Source organism: Aulonocara sp. 'chitande type north' Nkhata Bay, linkage group LG16 (assembly GCF_057382095.1).
Source record: "Aulonocara sp. 'chitande type north' Nkhata Bay isolate Kocher_YH1m ecotype deep benthic linkage group LG16, A_spYH_male_GT1.1, whole genome shotgun sequence".
In the NCBI taxonomy this organism is placed as follows: Eukaryota; Metazoa; Chordata; class Actinopteri; order Cichliformes; family Cichlidae; genus Aulonocara; species Aulonocara sp. 'chitande type north' Nkhata Bay.
Window position 1 is genome coordinate 23,757,587 of NC_141359.1, and position 13,865 is coordinate 23,771,451.

Sequence of the window (13,865 nt, forward strand, 5' to 3'; positions counted from 1 at the left end):
AGGTCAGGTGACTGATGACGTCTCAGGGATACTAAAAGTTTTGTGAGAGGAGGCACGTCCGTGAAACTTTCGTGAAACGGGTGTGACAGAACCCGGCAGGGGGATTAAATTCAAGAAGCTGCGAGTCTCTTCATTGTGCGCGGAACGGAAACGTAAACGGTAATTACTGAAATGTGAGGTTTGCTGTTCTCTGTTCTTCGTGCTCACAACTTTTTACGGATTCAAATCCGTCTGCGTCGGTCCTCTAACATGAAACGTGCTCCAGCGCCGATGTCTTTAAAGACGATATTCTAGCTGATTTTTTTCCTTATCTGAGGAGCTGTTTGAGTTTAACACACATTAGATACATTACCTTACATTACAGTCAGTGATATTTAAAAGATGAACTTTGGTATGTTTTATGTAAGGTTGATATATGAAGTTATAGCTACAGGTTTAGCTTGGAATAAGATGTCAAGTGTGAGGTGGTATTGATATTTTTTACTGGAATAATTTGCTTTAAGAGGATAGCAAACGCGCTTTTTTTAAACACCTGTCTTTGGTTTCATGATAGGAGCGGTGTAATTTAGCAATACTGTGAGAGCCAGTTTGGTAACGCCCCCAGGGGCATTGTTGCGCAACTAGCACGTGAGCTCCCCCCTGTGGCTGAATTGGTGTATACCGTTATACTGTGATTGTTCTAAGCCTGTATATTCTCCTTGTTAGAAATGACTGGAGACGTTGAAAAGGGCAAGAAGACATTTGTCCAGAAGTGTGCCCAGTGTCACACCGTGGAGAATGGTGGGAAGCATAAGGTTGGACCCAACCTTTGGGGCCTCTTCGGACGCAAAACCGGCCAGGCAGAGGGGTACACTTATACAGATGCCAACAAGAGCAAAGGTGAATACTCTGTGTGCATGCACTCTTTAACCAGCCTTGTAAATCACACAAACTTGATTTTAAGCCTTACTTTCTCCTGTTGTTGCCTACTTTAAAACAGGGGTTATCTGGAATGAGGAAACCCTGATGGTGTATTTGGAGAACCCCAAGAAATACATTCCAGGAACAAAGATGATCTTCGCTGGCATTAAAAAGAAGACTGAGCGAGCTGACCTTATAGCGTATCTCAAATCGGCAACTTCATAAAGATCTCTGTATCCGTGCACCTTTTTAGCAATCTTTGTGCCTTAACAAACTGTTCAAGATACCAAGACTTGTCTTTTTCCCCCCCAAAAAATAAGGCAAAAGAGCAATCAGTTGTGGTGGCACTGGGATGATAAGTTGTCGCCATTGTCTCAGGTTTACTTGATGTGGACTAAATATCTCCTGGTTTGAACAGGTTTCAGACATAAATTATTAAATAATATACTGTGCATCCATAATGTAGGGACCAAAAAAATGTTTAACTGTCCATTATTTTTTGGGGTGAGTAGGTTGTTGTTTTGTTATCAAGTTATTTGAAGATGTGTCTGTTCTAAGGATGAATGTGCCTTCTCTGGTTTGATTCCTACCTCAGCTGTCTTTTTTGTCATTTCTGAATTTGAATAAAACAACACTAAACATGAGAATTTCTTCACCTTTTTTTTTGCCCGAGATCATAAAATGCTGAGGAGGCAGCATGCCAGGTTTTGATACACTTGATTTGTCAATCAAATAAAGATTAGAGTGGTGTACTTCATTGTCTTATATGCCAGAGGATGTGCAGGATTTCTATCACAAAACTGAATAAACATGACACACTGGGACACTACTTGCAGGATTTGAGTTGTTAGTGGGGAGAGAGAAGCAAATAACTCTGAAGTGATCTTTAAGAGGCTGTGACTGATATGAAGCTATTTAAGAAAAAAACCTGCTACACTTTGAAAACTGTTCTGAGTTGTTTGACCACATTTTGAGAAAGAAAATACTGGCCAAAAAGACAGAATGCATTTGTAGGGGTCATGTTAAGCAGATAAAGGCATGTCGAAGTTAACCTTGCTTATCAAATCTAGAGGTTTCACGCTTGAATTCAGATTGCTGAACAATGAGGTGCTCATGATAGGAGTCAGATTTGTGCTGGTAGCTGTATCACTGTCCAAGTTGTGGACTACAACTCCCCCTAGTGTTCAAATTACACACCTACTCACAGAGGAACTAGTATAAAGGAATTTGAGTATCTGGCATGCTCACTAGCGATAAAAGTCGCGGTTACATAACTAAATGACACAGACCGCTGCAGACGATGTTTAATATATGCTATGAATTCCTTCTTTTTTAGTCGACTGTCACTCATTGATTATCACAGAAAAGCCTTTTTTGTGGAATGCATAGAGATCCATTGTATTTGAATCATGTTAAAGAGTTAATTCACCCACATGGGGTTCCTTTGCTTCAGATAAGCCTTACAAAACTGGAGCGGATCCGAAATATTGAAAGTTATGAACAGTGTGCAACAAATCTATCATTATAGTCTACTGTTTTATATTTTTGTGTAGCTTATTGCATATGTAACCATACGCATTCTGTATAATATGTGCTGGACGGACAGACGTTAGTATTATCCTCGTCGTTTTCACACTTGGAGCCTGTAATAGGGGCCAAACGGTTCAGATGTCCAGAGGGCTGCGTACTGAAGCAACCCTGAGCTCCTTCTCGTGTGACGAAACGAGCATCAGTGGGACCGAGCCAACCACAGCCAGCGTCATTTGCAAACTAGAAGACGCACACGACAGTAACGCTCGGTAGTTGCTGTTTGTTGTCTTTTCAAAGCCCGTGGCAGTCCCAGCGAGCATCAGTTTGCGTCCACGCTGCTTAACCTAGATCTGCTTAAATGATCTTACATTAAGTGAAAACGGCGTGGACATGCTGTGGAAGAATATGCTGGTGCGCAAAGGGAGTCTCCATCGCCACAGAGTGGAGCTGGATATGTAGCCGAAGCTCCAGGGATGCTCCAAGCGTACTGCACCTTGGAAGTTGTCAAACGATTCTTGTCTTCAACCCCCCAGCAAAGCCTCATAGATGATATTTCTCTGCGCGACTTCATGGATTTGGTTCTCTGAGGACCATCTGAAGAACAGACATGGCAGTGTCAAAGATGCTGTTCTCTGACGTGGAAACTTTTCTGGACTCGCATCCCGAGTTATTCGAGGATTACCTGAACAGAAAGGGGAATTATAGCATGGTGGAGAAATGGCTCAAGAATCACCAGGCGAGCAAAAGTCCAACGGCTTCAGCTCCGGCCGAGACAAGAGAGGAGAAGAGCAACCCGTACAAGGACAGCTGGGCGAGCAAATGTGACGGTTTGCAGCGGAGAGCGTCTCAGAAGGAGCTGCGTAAAACTTTCGCCAGATCCAAGGCAATCAACATCAACAGGACATACGACGAACATGTTAATACCAGGGCGCAGGAGCCGCTGACAAGCATGAGGAGGAGAGCACTGCTGAGGAAAGCGAGTTCTCTGCCCCCGACCACTGCGCACATACTGAGCGCACTGCTGGAGTCCAGAGTCAACATCCCCCAGTACCCTTCCACAGCCGTGGATTTTAAATATTACCTCAAAGAACACAACGAGCGAGAGTTTTTCCTGGAGCTTGTAAAAGACATATCAAACGACTTGGATCTAACGAGTCTCAGCTACAAGATCCTCGTGTTTGTTTGCATTATGGTGGATGCAGACCGGTGCTCCTTGTTTTTAGTGGAGGGAACAGGCAACAAGCAAACGCTAGTGTCCAAATTCTTTGACGTGCACGCAGGCACCACAGTTTTACCCTCAATGAATTCAGACGAAGTTCAAGTGCCGTGGGGGAAAGGGATCATTGGTTATGTAGCCGAGCACGGGGAGACAGTGAACATCCCTGACGCTTATCAGGTGCCTTCTGCTCTGTGTGCATGTGTTTTTGTGCATTTCCATCTGTCACAGGCAGTGAGTCAGATCGTTTTCGTGCAGCTTTTCATTTTATCTCTCACAGTTTGACGAACAAGAGCACTGCTGATAGCTTGGGCCAAAACCACACGTTCACACAAATCACATAAGAGTAATAAAAAAAGTGTTTTTTGTTCTTTCTCCCCCTCAAGTCCACTGTGATTTAATACAACAACTACATAAAGGTGCTTAATAATGGCAACAGCCTTTTTAGATGTAAAAGTCTTAATGGCTGGCCAAACATTTACACTAATGCCTCACCACATTGCTCTACTTTACTACTTTTTGTAGAACAAGCTCCAAACTCTGCAGACGTCCATCAAACTGACATTCCTGTAGACACGCAGTCATGATCTTTATGTTTAGTGCCCCGTCATCTGAAAAATAGAGGAAGCAAGTGCTCTTTTCCAACAAGTGCTTACACTGTGTCTTTTCTTCTGTGCCTACGGCTTGCAGGATCGTCGGTTCAGCGATGAAATTGACAAGCTGACAGGGTACAAAACCAAGTCACTGCTGTGCATGCCCATTCGCAACAGTGATGGAGAGATCATCGGAGTTGCTCAGGCTATTAACAAGAATTCAAGTGGAGAGCTCTTCACTGAAGATGATGAGAAGGTAATTTAATCATTACAGTTATGAGCATACGTACTGAGTAAAGAAGACACACACATACACACACATGCTTCTCTAATACAGTGCATCCTCCCTGGTGTGTGCAGAATAAGCTTATGTGTTTGTTCTTTGTTTGATCCCTCCCTGTTTTCTTACATCTTACACCACTAAACCTTCCCACAGGAACTTTGTGCACGTGAATCAAATGACTTTATAAAGCGCTATACAAATAAAAATAATATCTGGGGCAGTTTTCGATCACACCATTTCTCATTCTTACATAAATAGAAACAATGCTTGTGGGTAAAAGGATGGGAAGTCACAGTGAATCGGTAATTTATCTCAATAAAAGCATACTGTTTATTTCATTTTTATTCTGTTTTGTTAAATTATTGCAAAGATGAAATAACACATTTATGTGCTTAAATCCTAATGTTACATTTCATAGACTGGCAAAGCAAGAGAAGGAAATGTGACAGACTGCATTTAATCACAGTGAAACAAATAAAGCCATATGGGGTAAAATGGTAGTTTGGGCATGAATTTTAGCCACACTTGTAACATTGTGCAAGAGCTACATCAACTGGCCTGTGCACTTCTTTGGTCCACATGGCAGGTTGAACTGCAGAGATCCTGTGACCTCTTCTCAAGCACTAGGCATGAAATATGGTTCCTTCATGTTTGAAGATGTCACCTGATCACTTTAGTAACCTGGTCACTGGCTTGATGTTTTATGAAAGCTGTTGTATGAACAGCGATGAGATTTGGCACAAACATTTTTAGAATATTTGGCTAGAACCTGCACACATGCACACACACAGTCCCATTTTCATGTCTTAGTGACATAATGCTATCCCTTGCTGCCTACCCTATTCCTAACCATCAAAAATGAATGCCTAACCCTAAGCCTTAGCTTAAACATAACCTTAACCTAATTGTAACCCTGACACTAAAACCCAATTTTGAGTCTCAAAAATGCCTTCAAACACGTGGGGACAGGCATTTTGTCCAACAAAAGGGTTTTACATCTATTGATAAAAACAAAAACAAAACGAGAACACAGCTATTATAGTTAAGAAGAAGCCAGATTATTGTTCCATAGTTTAATTCAACAATACATACATGCAAGCCTTTTTCATAGAAGTTGGTATGCTTCATAGGACTTAAATAAAAAACTGAATACAAGATCTGAAAAAATCTGTTAAATCCCATATTTAGTCGCAGATAGTAAAAGAGAGGATTTGATGATGAAATCACAAAAACCATGGTTGCCATCAATTCAAATTCATTCACATTTTTCTTGCACGATGATCAGATCAAATTTCAAGTGTGCCATTATTTGGATTTCCTGAACCTGCAAAAGTAACAGTATTAACACCAGAGAAAAGATTACAATGTGAACACATTGCAGGTAGACTGTGAAAATAGTAAACCTGCAAACCATCAGCATGTTATAATTTCCATTGCAAGGAAACTGTGGTGATAATGATAGCGCTTCTTAACCATGGCTTTACAGAGCTGCTAGCAAGGCCTCCAACTCTCACTTTTTTTTGTTATTATTGCAGCACATTGAAGTAAAGTACAGATGAAAGAATAGCCCTGAAGTAATGCTCATGCTTTATGATTCATGTGTGGCATTTCAGGGATGTTACTCAGTTTTTTTTTTTGGTACATAGACACTGTTTTGTGGCGTTAGCGGCACACAAGCAGCAGGGCTGTAGCGATGCCAGCTGTCATTTTTCATTACCGTCAGCGCTGCAACACTCATGAGTTTACAGTTGTAAAGATTTTAAGAACAGGATGTTTTTTTCTTCATATTTTGCCTCCTTTCGTGTTTTGTTTTGCACTGTGACCTACAAACAGGGAACAGTTTTTTTTCTATTCCCTCCAGTTTGTTGGGTGATTCTTCAGTTTCTGTGACATTAAACTTAGAGTTAGCCTCCATTCTGTTTTTAATATTTAAATTGATAAATAAATCTGCTTTATTAAATTACTTTTAATTATCAGATGACACAATAGATGTACATCTTGGAATTTTAAATGTTATTACAACTGATTAATTTCTCAAGATCTTGCTTGGCTTCAGTTGAAAGTCATTGTTAATGTTTTAACACACTGCTTAAAACCCTGAAATTAGTAACTACATCTTAAAAATATCATAATATTTAATGTAGGCCACGCCAGTAGAAGTGATTGGAACCTATTTTGAAAACACTTCCTCTCAGTTATTTTGGCATTTTAAACCTCTGTCAAAATGTATAAAACTGTAATTTAAAGGATGACTAGGCCATATTACAACCGAGTCACTAGTAAAAAATCTGCTTTAAGAAATGCTTCTTGCACATTGAAAGTTTTTTTCAATGCAATTCATACTTTTACTGCACATGTGCAAAGTTGCATTACATAATGGCTTTATTAACGACTCAGTCCAGAGTACTGACATGATAAAACACCTATTGCCTCATCCCACCAGAGCACTTGAACAAATACCATGCTAATTCATGTTATAAATACAGCAAGCCAAGGAAGAACAAAAGCAAAAAATTACATTAATTACACACGTCTCCATCTTTAATACACACGCCATGTTTATGGTCACATTTCAATTCAGGGTTCTTCGAATGCCTAACTGCCATCATCACAATGGATATTACCTTTACATGAACAACAGTAAATATTATCATGTTACATACTGTAATACTGAATGTAGGTCATGTAATGTTGTCACAGCTGTTCTTGCTTCTATCATCCCTTGTCATAAAGTATTTGACAAACAACATTAACTGAAGACATCATCGTCCACTTTATTAGATACACCTCTTCAACTGCTCATTAACACATCTAATTTAACATCTAATTAGCCAATCACATGGCAGTAGTTCAACTCTAACCTGCTGAAGTCCAAACTGAGCAACCGAATGGGAAAGAAAGATGATTTCATGTTCATTTCAATGTGGCATAGTTGTTTCTGCCAAATGGGCTGATATGAGTATTTCAGAAACTGCTGACCTACTGGGATTTTCCCACATAACTATCTTTAGGGTATACAGAGAATAGTCCAAAAAAGAGAAAATACCCAGTGAGCGGCATTTCTCTGGGAGAAAATATGTTGTTGATGCCAGAGGTCAGAGGGAGACGGCTTTGAGCAGCTTTGAACTGATAGGAAAGGAAAAGTAGCTCAAATAACCAGTTAGCACACTCACCTAAAATGCAAAAGATTTCTGGCTTGAGCCTGAGAGCTGAAACAAATCCTTTGGAGGATTATGTAAGTGTAAAAGGATGTTCCAAATTAACAATGTGGATCCATCCAGCGTGGCAACCCTTTGTGAATAGGGCATCAACCAAAATAACTTTTCAACACACAGCCTGCCACACCTTGAAGCAGATGAAGATCACACCCCTTTCAGCTAAGAACAGGAATCTGAGGCTAAAAAACATTACCTGGTGTAATGAGTCACAATTTCTGCTGTGACATTTGGATGGTAGTTTGCGCAAACAACATGAAAACTTGGGTCCATCATGCCTTGTAAGATAGTGTCTGGGATATTTTTTGGTCACACTTTGGGATTCTTAGTACCAAACAGCATTTTTTGAACACCACAGGCTACCTGAGTATTGTTGCTGACCATGTCCATCCCTTTCTGATCTGTTCAGATGATCTCAAACTAGCTTCATGAACACCAGACTTATATCATGGATGTGCAACTGACAAATCTGCAGTAACTATGCGATGCTATCTTGTGAATATGTTTCCAGCACCTTTTCGAATCAGTACCATGAAGAATTAAGGCATATTTTACATGCAAAAGTGAGTGTATATATGTAATCTGATAAACAGCAGATCATTTTTTCTCATTCTGTCTTCATTCCTGAGTCCAAACTGACTCAGTATTTATTATTTAAATAATTAACCCCACTGTCTGAATCCATAAACCAAGGTTGAGTCATCTGTCATTAAATTTTCCCAAGGCAGTATGATGTAAAGGGCCGGGGCACTGTGTTAATACCACCAGTATTGGCTGGTAAGACTCTCGCATTGGTTAATGCTTCACTTTACTGCTGAGTAGAATATCCAGTGTGTCAGCAATTAATTTATTGTCACCCCTTTGGACTGCGCCATTTGTGTGATTTTGAATGGTTGCCAACGGCAGCACCATGGGATTTGTGGCAGTGTTGGGGCAGCCAAGTTACTTAAAGATGATTCAAGAGGACGAAAGCAGACTCTTGGATGAGAACCATCCAGGATATTACTCCATCGGTTAGTAAACACACTGGTCAAGTTTTCAGCCCCAGCACAAAGCCATCGCTGTCTGTGAGTTAATGTAATATTTAAATTTCAAGCAGCTGTCAGGGGAGCAACATCTCCCACAGTGATCCAGATAGCCTTCTGTTTGTGAATGATCGTTTGTCAGAGAGACACGAGGAGCACGTGTTGAGTCCATCAGCGCGCTTGAATAGACGTAGCAGGAAGGCGGTGAAAAGCCGATACAGCGACTTGTTCTCTTATTGCAGGGGCCCCTAAAGGAGAGGAAAGATGAAACATGAAAGCACAAAGCTAGCTGTGCTTTTATTTAAGCGTCAGGTTTCACTGTGGCAAAAATGATCTGTCGTATGTTTTTCCTCCACTGCTGCTCTGCCATCAAAATTACATCTCCAGACTCGATGCGTTGTTTATAATAGATGCAGATTAGGAATTCTTTTTTTCATTTCCCTTGTTTTGAGTATGTTTCACATTTCGTTAACATCACACTAATGCCTGGGATGGCTGCAGCTGAATTAGTAATGAAATGCAATGTGAGTGTCAGAGAACACAGCAAGCTCCCTGTACAGCACAGCTGCAGCCCTGCTTTTATGGAAGACCTTGTAATAAGAAAATTTATCATACCTTTCGAAGCAGATTCCTTTAGAGACATAAGCTTACGTTTATCCTTAAATGATTGTGCTGAAAATTTACAGGATTTTGAACACATTACATGCTTGGTTTTAAATCCCAACAGCCTTAAATTTGTTCTGTTCTGTCATTCAAGATTTGAGACCTTTGGCAAGTCTGAAAATGGTTCAGCCCATGTATAATTGCTGTGTCTCATTATCTTCTGCAAAGGAATTTGGCTACCGACTTAATTTAAGAGTGCAAACTGACCCCGTCCTCCTATCTCTATATTTTGCATTACTTTCTTGATTCTTGTCTTGCATGCCTTGTAATACATCCGATGTGAAATGTGTTATTCTTGTGAATTAACTTTTATTAATTCTCCCATGTAGGTTCCATCTGCCAGTATATCTCAACATCTGTGTGAGCTGATTGTCAAACAGCAGTCCCCCCCTCACCACAGTGCTCCCTCTGGCTGCCAAATTCCCAGTCAAATTGGCTCAAAGCATTTCAGTTAATAACCACTTTCATACAATTTCCAAATGTAAATCTGCAGCTAAAGAACAAAGAACACAATTTCAGCTTGGCACCTAATTTAAAAAAAAAAAAAAAAACAATCCTAGAGGATATCAGATCAAATCAAATGTAAGGAGTGCATCATACCAGAATTGCTCATTGCAAAGCAAAAGAAGGGAACTATCACAAGAAATCCTCTTAAATCTTTGCATGTTGCTGTATTAAACTCTGTGTATACTGCACAGGGGTGACCCACACACAGTAAAAGGAGACCTGCCTCCCCAGCCACTAAATAAACAGTTGATGAGAAAAATGTAATCTTCAATATTTTTTTCAGATGTTTAACAAAAGGTCTGATTCTGTTCTTTATCCGACTGTCTTCTGATGTTCCAGGAATAATACTGGATCATGTTTATCTAACGGTCATCATATTTGGTTAAAATTAGTCTTCTGTTATGCTTTCTGGGGACTTTGGTTTAACAATTCACTGTGTTATCTACCTTTGATGGCAACAGCAGTGTTAAATATATGCACATTACTTTTTTTTATATGCAAGGGAGCGAGCTGCACCAGGTCAGTCTGAGAAGAAAAACTGTATATAAAAGATGGATGTAGATTCTAGGTCTGAAAAGCCTTAAACTTGCATTATTTCTAACATCCAGCAGGATGTGACTCCTGCAAAAGTCCACTTGTGTAGAAGTTTAGGATCAAATGATACTTCTTAGTTGCTTTAATACCTCATCTATGAGTTTATGGTTACAGTTTCAAGTTTCAAGTCTTTTTTATGCAGCAAGATGCTTATTTGGTACATTATGGTTCCAGAATATCAACATAGGCTATACTTTAAGACTAGAGATGGCACGATACCGCTTTTTTATGTCCGATACCGATACCATAAATTTGGATATCTGCCGATACCGATATGAATCCGATATAGTGTATTTTATAATCAATAAAATTGTTTTTCTATACATTTTACATCAGATAAAAACTTTTGTTGTAAGATTCAGAAAATTATTTATTAAAAGCTAGACATGAGAATAAGAAAGAAAAGTATTTCTTTGTGCCCCCTTTTCCCTGTTAATGCCCTACCTGGCCCCCTGGCAAAACTTTGCTAGATCCGCCCCTGCACAGTTACCAGCCGTCAGCTACTTAGAAAAGGATCCTGGTGTGGAAAGTAATATTAAATAAGTTCTAACAACAGCTTATCAAGCTTGAACGCGCTGCTGTTGTTTAGTGCAACATCCGCTGGTTTCCTCTTTCTGGCAAAAGTGGGCCAAAAACAAACAAGAGAGACGGGAGTCGCGACAGAAAAGCCGATCAGTTGATCATTGATCGGTTTCATGATTTCAAGTAGCAACAGTAGAGGGAGGGAGAGAAGAAGAGGCAGTTGCTCCATATATCGGTTGTTAAGCTTAACGTGGGAATGCTTTACAAACATTCCGAGACGAACTTACACACTTGCTTTACTTCTCTGGGATAGCTTTGTCGGAGAGGAAATGCTGGTTTGGAAGCACATAGCAAGGCTCCAAATGCTCAGGGAGACCACCGACAGGTCTGGCACACCGCAGCCGCTCTATCACGCGAGACATACTTCTCCGACGTGCTAAGGTCATGAGTTGGATTACGTCATGTCGCAAGTTTTGTGAGATGCTTTTGTGATACTTAATGGATCGATTACATTTTTTGTTTCTTTCTGATATCCGATCCAGTAATTTAGGTCAGTATCGGATCGATACCGATACTTAATATCGGATTGGTCCATCCCTATTTAAGACATGTACATGTGACTGACAAGTTGCTGCAGTATAGGCAAATACTCATAATCAGAGGCTTCAGAATACGACTCTACAAAATGCTGGGTGATGTGACATTGGCTACATTCACCTTTTGTATGCAAACTAATCTATGAGTATATAAAAAAAATAAAAAATAAAACCTGTGATGGGGATGTCTGACTTGTTGAGGTCAACATGTCGGTAACAGTGGAACCTGTACTAGATTAAATTAAAGCAGTGTTTGTGTCAGACAAATAAAAAGTGTGCAAACCTTTAAAGTACAGAAAGTGTAGTATTGAGTAAAAACTAGAAGAGTGTAGGTCCTTCCAGTGAACAAAGCAGAATAAAGCTGAGGATAACAGTTACATTGTCTGTGAAGAGAGAACTAAGTTAAGTTTACGTCTTCCTTTTTAAATCCTCATATTTCACAGTTTGTTATTAACCTGCTTATTAATTCCATCAAAGTTTAGATAAAAATAAAACAAATAAAACATCTGAACTAATTTCCACAGGCAGGTGGAATATGTTGGTTGTATAAGCGGCCAGAAAAGGATGTTTCAAAATTTCTGAATGGATACAAAATCATGCTCTAGGGTTAATTAGTAAATTCATTTCCATTCTGAATTCCAAACTATTAATGATAACTGATTACTCTAATTTTCTCAGTTAAGAAATTAGCATATGTAAACCACCTTGCCAAATATAGTGGCAGCACACTGATGTTAATAGAGTGCACCTGATGCCTCTATGGGTAGATTTAATCACTAAATCAGCTTTCTGGTTGATGGAACACAAAGTCCATTTTTCTATCCCAAACTGCACTTCAGCCTCAGTGAGTTACTTGTTGCTTGAATGAATATATTTAATATATTTTTCTATTTAAGATAAGTGAAGAATCTGTAGTTCTTTTCTTATTGTAAATCAAGATCCATGTAATGTCAGGGAAGAGGAGAAATTTTCTTTTTTGTCACTGACTACAAACCTCGTTAAAAACAACAACTGTTTCCTCTTTTCACACATGCAAAGCTTTAAAGCGCAACTTTAAAAGATATCCATAGAGAAATGGAGACAAAAAGTATTGTCTGTGTAATTCCCCTTGATTTCTCTCATTTGAAATTCCAGTTACAGAGAAGGAAGTCACTGAGGTTAGAGGAACTGACAGTCCCTGAGGCGGTGGCCAGTTAGCTTTGTTATTAAACCGCTCTTTACTGGTCAGCCCAGAGGTCTCTAGGCAAAAAAATGTCTTGTTTGTAATGCAACCTTGTATAATGGCCTGCTTGACAGAATGTAATTAGAGCAAGCAGTGCTTTTCTTGGCTATGCCTGTTAGTTCCACAGGCAGATCCATAGCCACATCCCCCAAGTCCTGCTCATTAATGAATCTGCTCCTGCTGGGGCTATTGATGGCCACTGCCTTTCTGGAAGATCATTATTAGAGAATTCCATAGGACAGCTGAAATACATTATGTATGAACTCATTGCTCAGCATCATCTGTTTTCTGCATCTGAAAACAGTTGCATAAGGCACTGGATTATGTATAATGACTGAATGAAGTGCATAAAGTTAATTTACCCATTAGCATGACTGAGTAAGTTTTCGTGTCACGTTATGATTAAATATGTCTTTAATTACAGTGGCTTAACATGTAGTTAATGTATCATAACATGCACACCAACAGGACATGGGAGAGCAGAGGATTTACACTTTAACGTTTACTGACGCAACGCAATAATTATAAATACACAAGACTATAACTCTGCCCTGCAGAGTTTCAACAGATGAGTGACATAGTTGACTTCTTTCAGGCTATCTTTTTAAAATCTATGCATTTCTATCCATTTTGAATATTAATTAATAATCCCCCATTAATTTACTCCTCAGTCACTAGAGTATTGATGCCAAAGTAATGGGTCACATACAGCCCGAATTTGATCTTGAGTATGTATACCAGGCCGGTAACCTAAAGACGCTACAGTCATACAAGACGATGGACAGCCTGAGAGGAAAACACAACAGCTTCAGTTTTTGCTGTTGTAAACTAAAGGCACACCTCCTTGGATTGACCACCTTACAGTAGTTTGACCTGCAAGTCATTGGTAATGTCTTTGGAAACCCACTGCTGTGGTATGGTCCAGTTTTAAGAACTGACGATCTAAATAGATAGTGAAAGAAACAAGAAGTATGTCATTTAATTGTTTATCTATTACCT

At 39.6% G+C, this 13,865-nt stretch overlaps 2 protein-coding genes across 3 annotated transcripts in view; both read left to right on the forward strand.

Annotated features, from left to right (window-relative positions):
* On the forward strand, positions 1-1,547 carry LOC147311557 (cytochrome c-b). Of its 2 annotated transcripts, none has more exons than XM_086267335.1 (3): positions 1-159; positions 706-879; positions 980-1,547. In XM_086267335.1, the coding sequence occupies exons 2-3, from the start codon at positions 708-710 to the stop codon at positions 1,123-1,125; spliced, it is 318 nt and encodes a 105-aa protein (XP_086123461.1). In that variant the 5' UTR covers positions 1-159; positions 706-707; the 3' UTR covers positions 1,126-1,547. The 2 variants fall into 2 exon arrangements, with proteins under 2 accessions (XP_086123461.1, XP_086123462.1); XM_086267336.1 differs by having other exon boundaries at positions 11-173.
* A 1,162-nt stretch (positions 1,548-2,709) lies between these two features.
* pde11a (phosphodiesterase 11a) overlaps positions 2,710-13,865 on the forward strand; it is a 54,573-nt gene continuing 43,417 nt past the window's right edge. The window contains exons 1-2 of the mRNA XM_086266021.1: positions 2,710-3,826; positions 4,337-4,495. Coding sequence (XP_086122147.1) covers positions 3,038-3,826; positions 4,337-4,495 — 948 coding nt within the window. The 5' untranslated portion in view covers positions 2,710-3,037. The remainder of the gene's footprint in view (positions 3,827-4,336; positions 4,496-13,865) is intronic.

Excerpts from the sequence above, each read along its gene's own strand:
- LOC147311557 (XM_086267335.1), top strand. The coding sequence starts at position 708 with ATGACTGGAGACGTTGAAAAGGGCAAGAAGACATTTGTCCAGAAGTGT. Across the intron at positions 880-979 it reads AGATGCCAACAAGAGCAAAG|GGGTTATCTGGAATGAGGAA; the intron begins GTGAATACTCTG and ends ACTTTAAAACAG.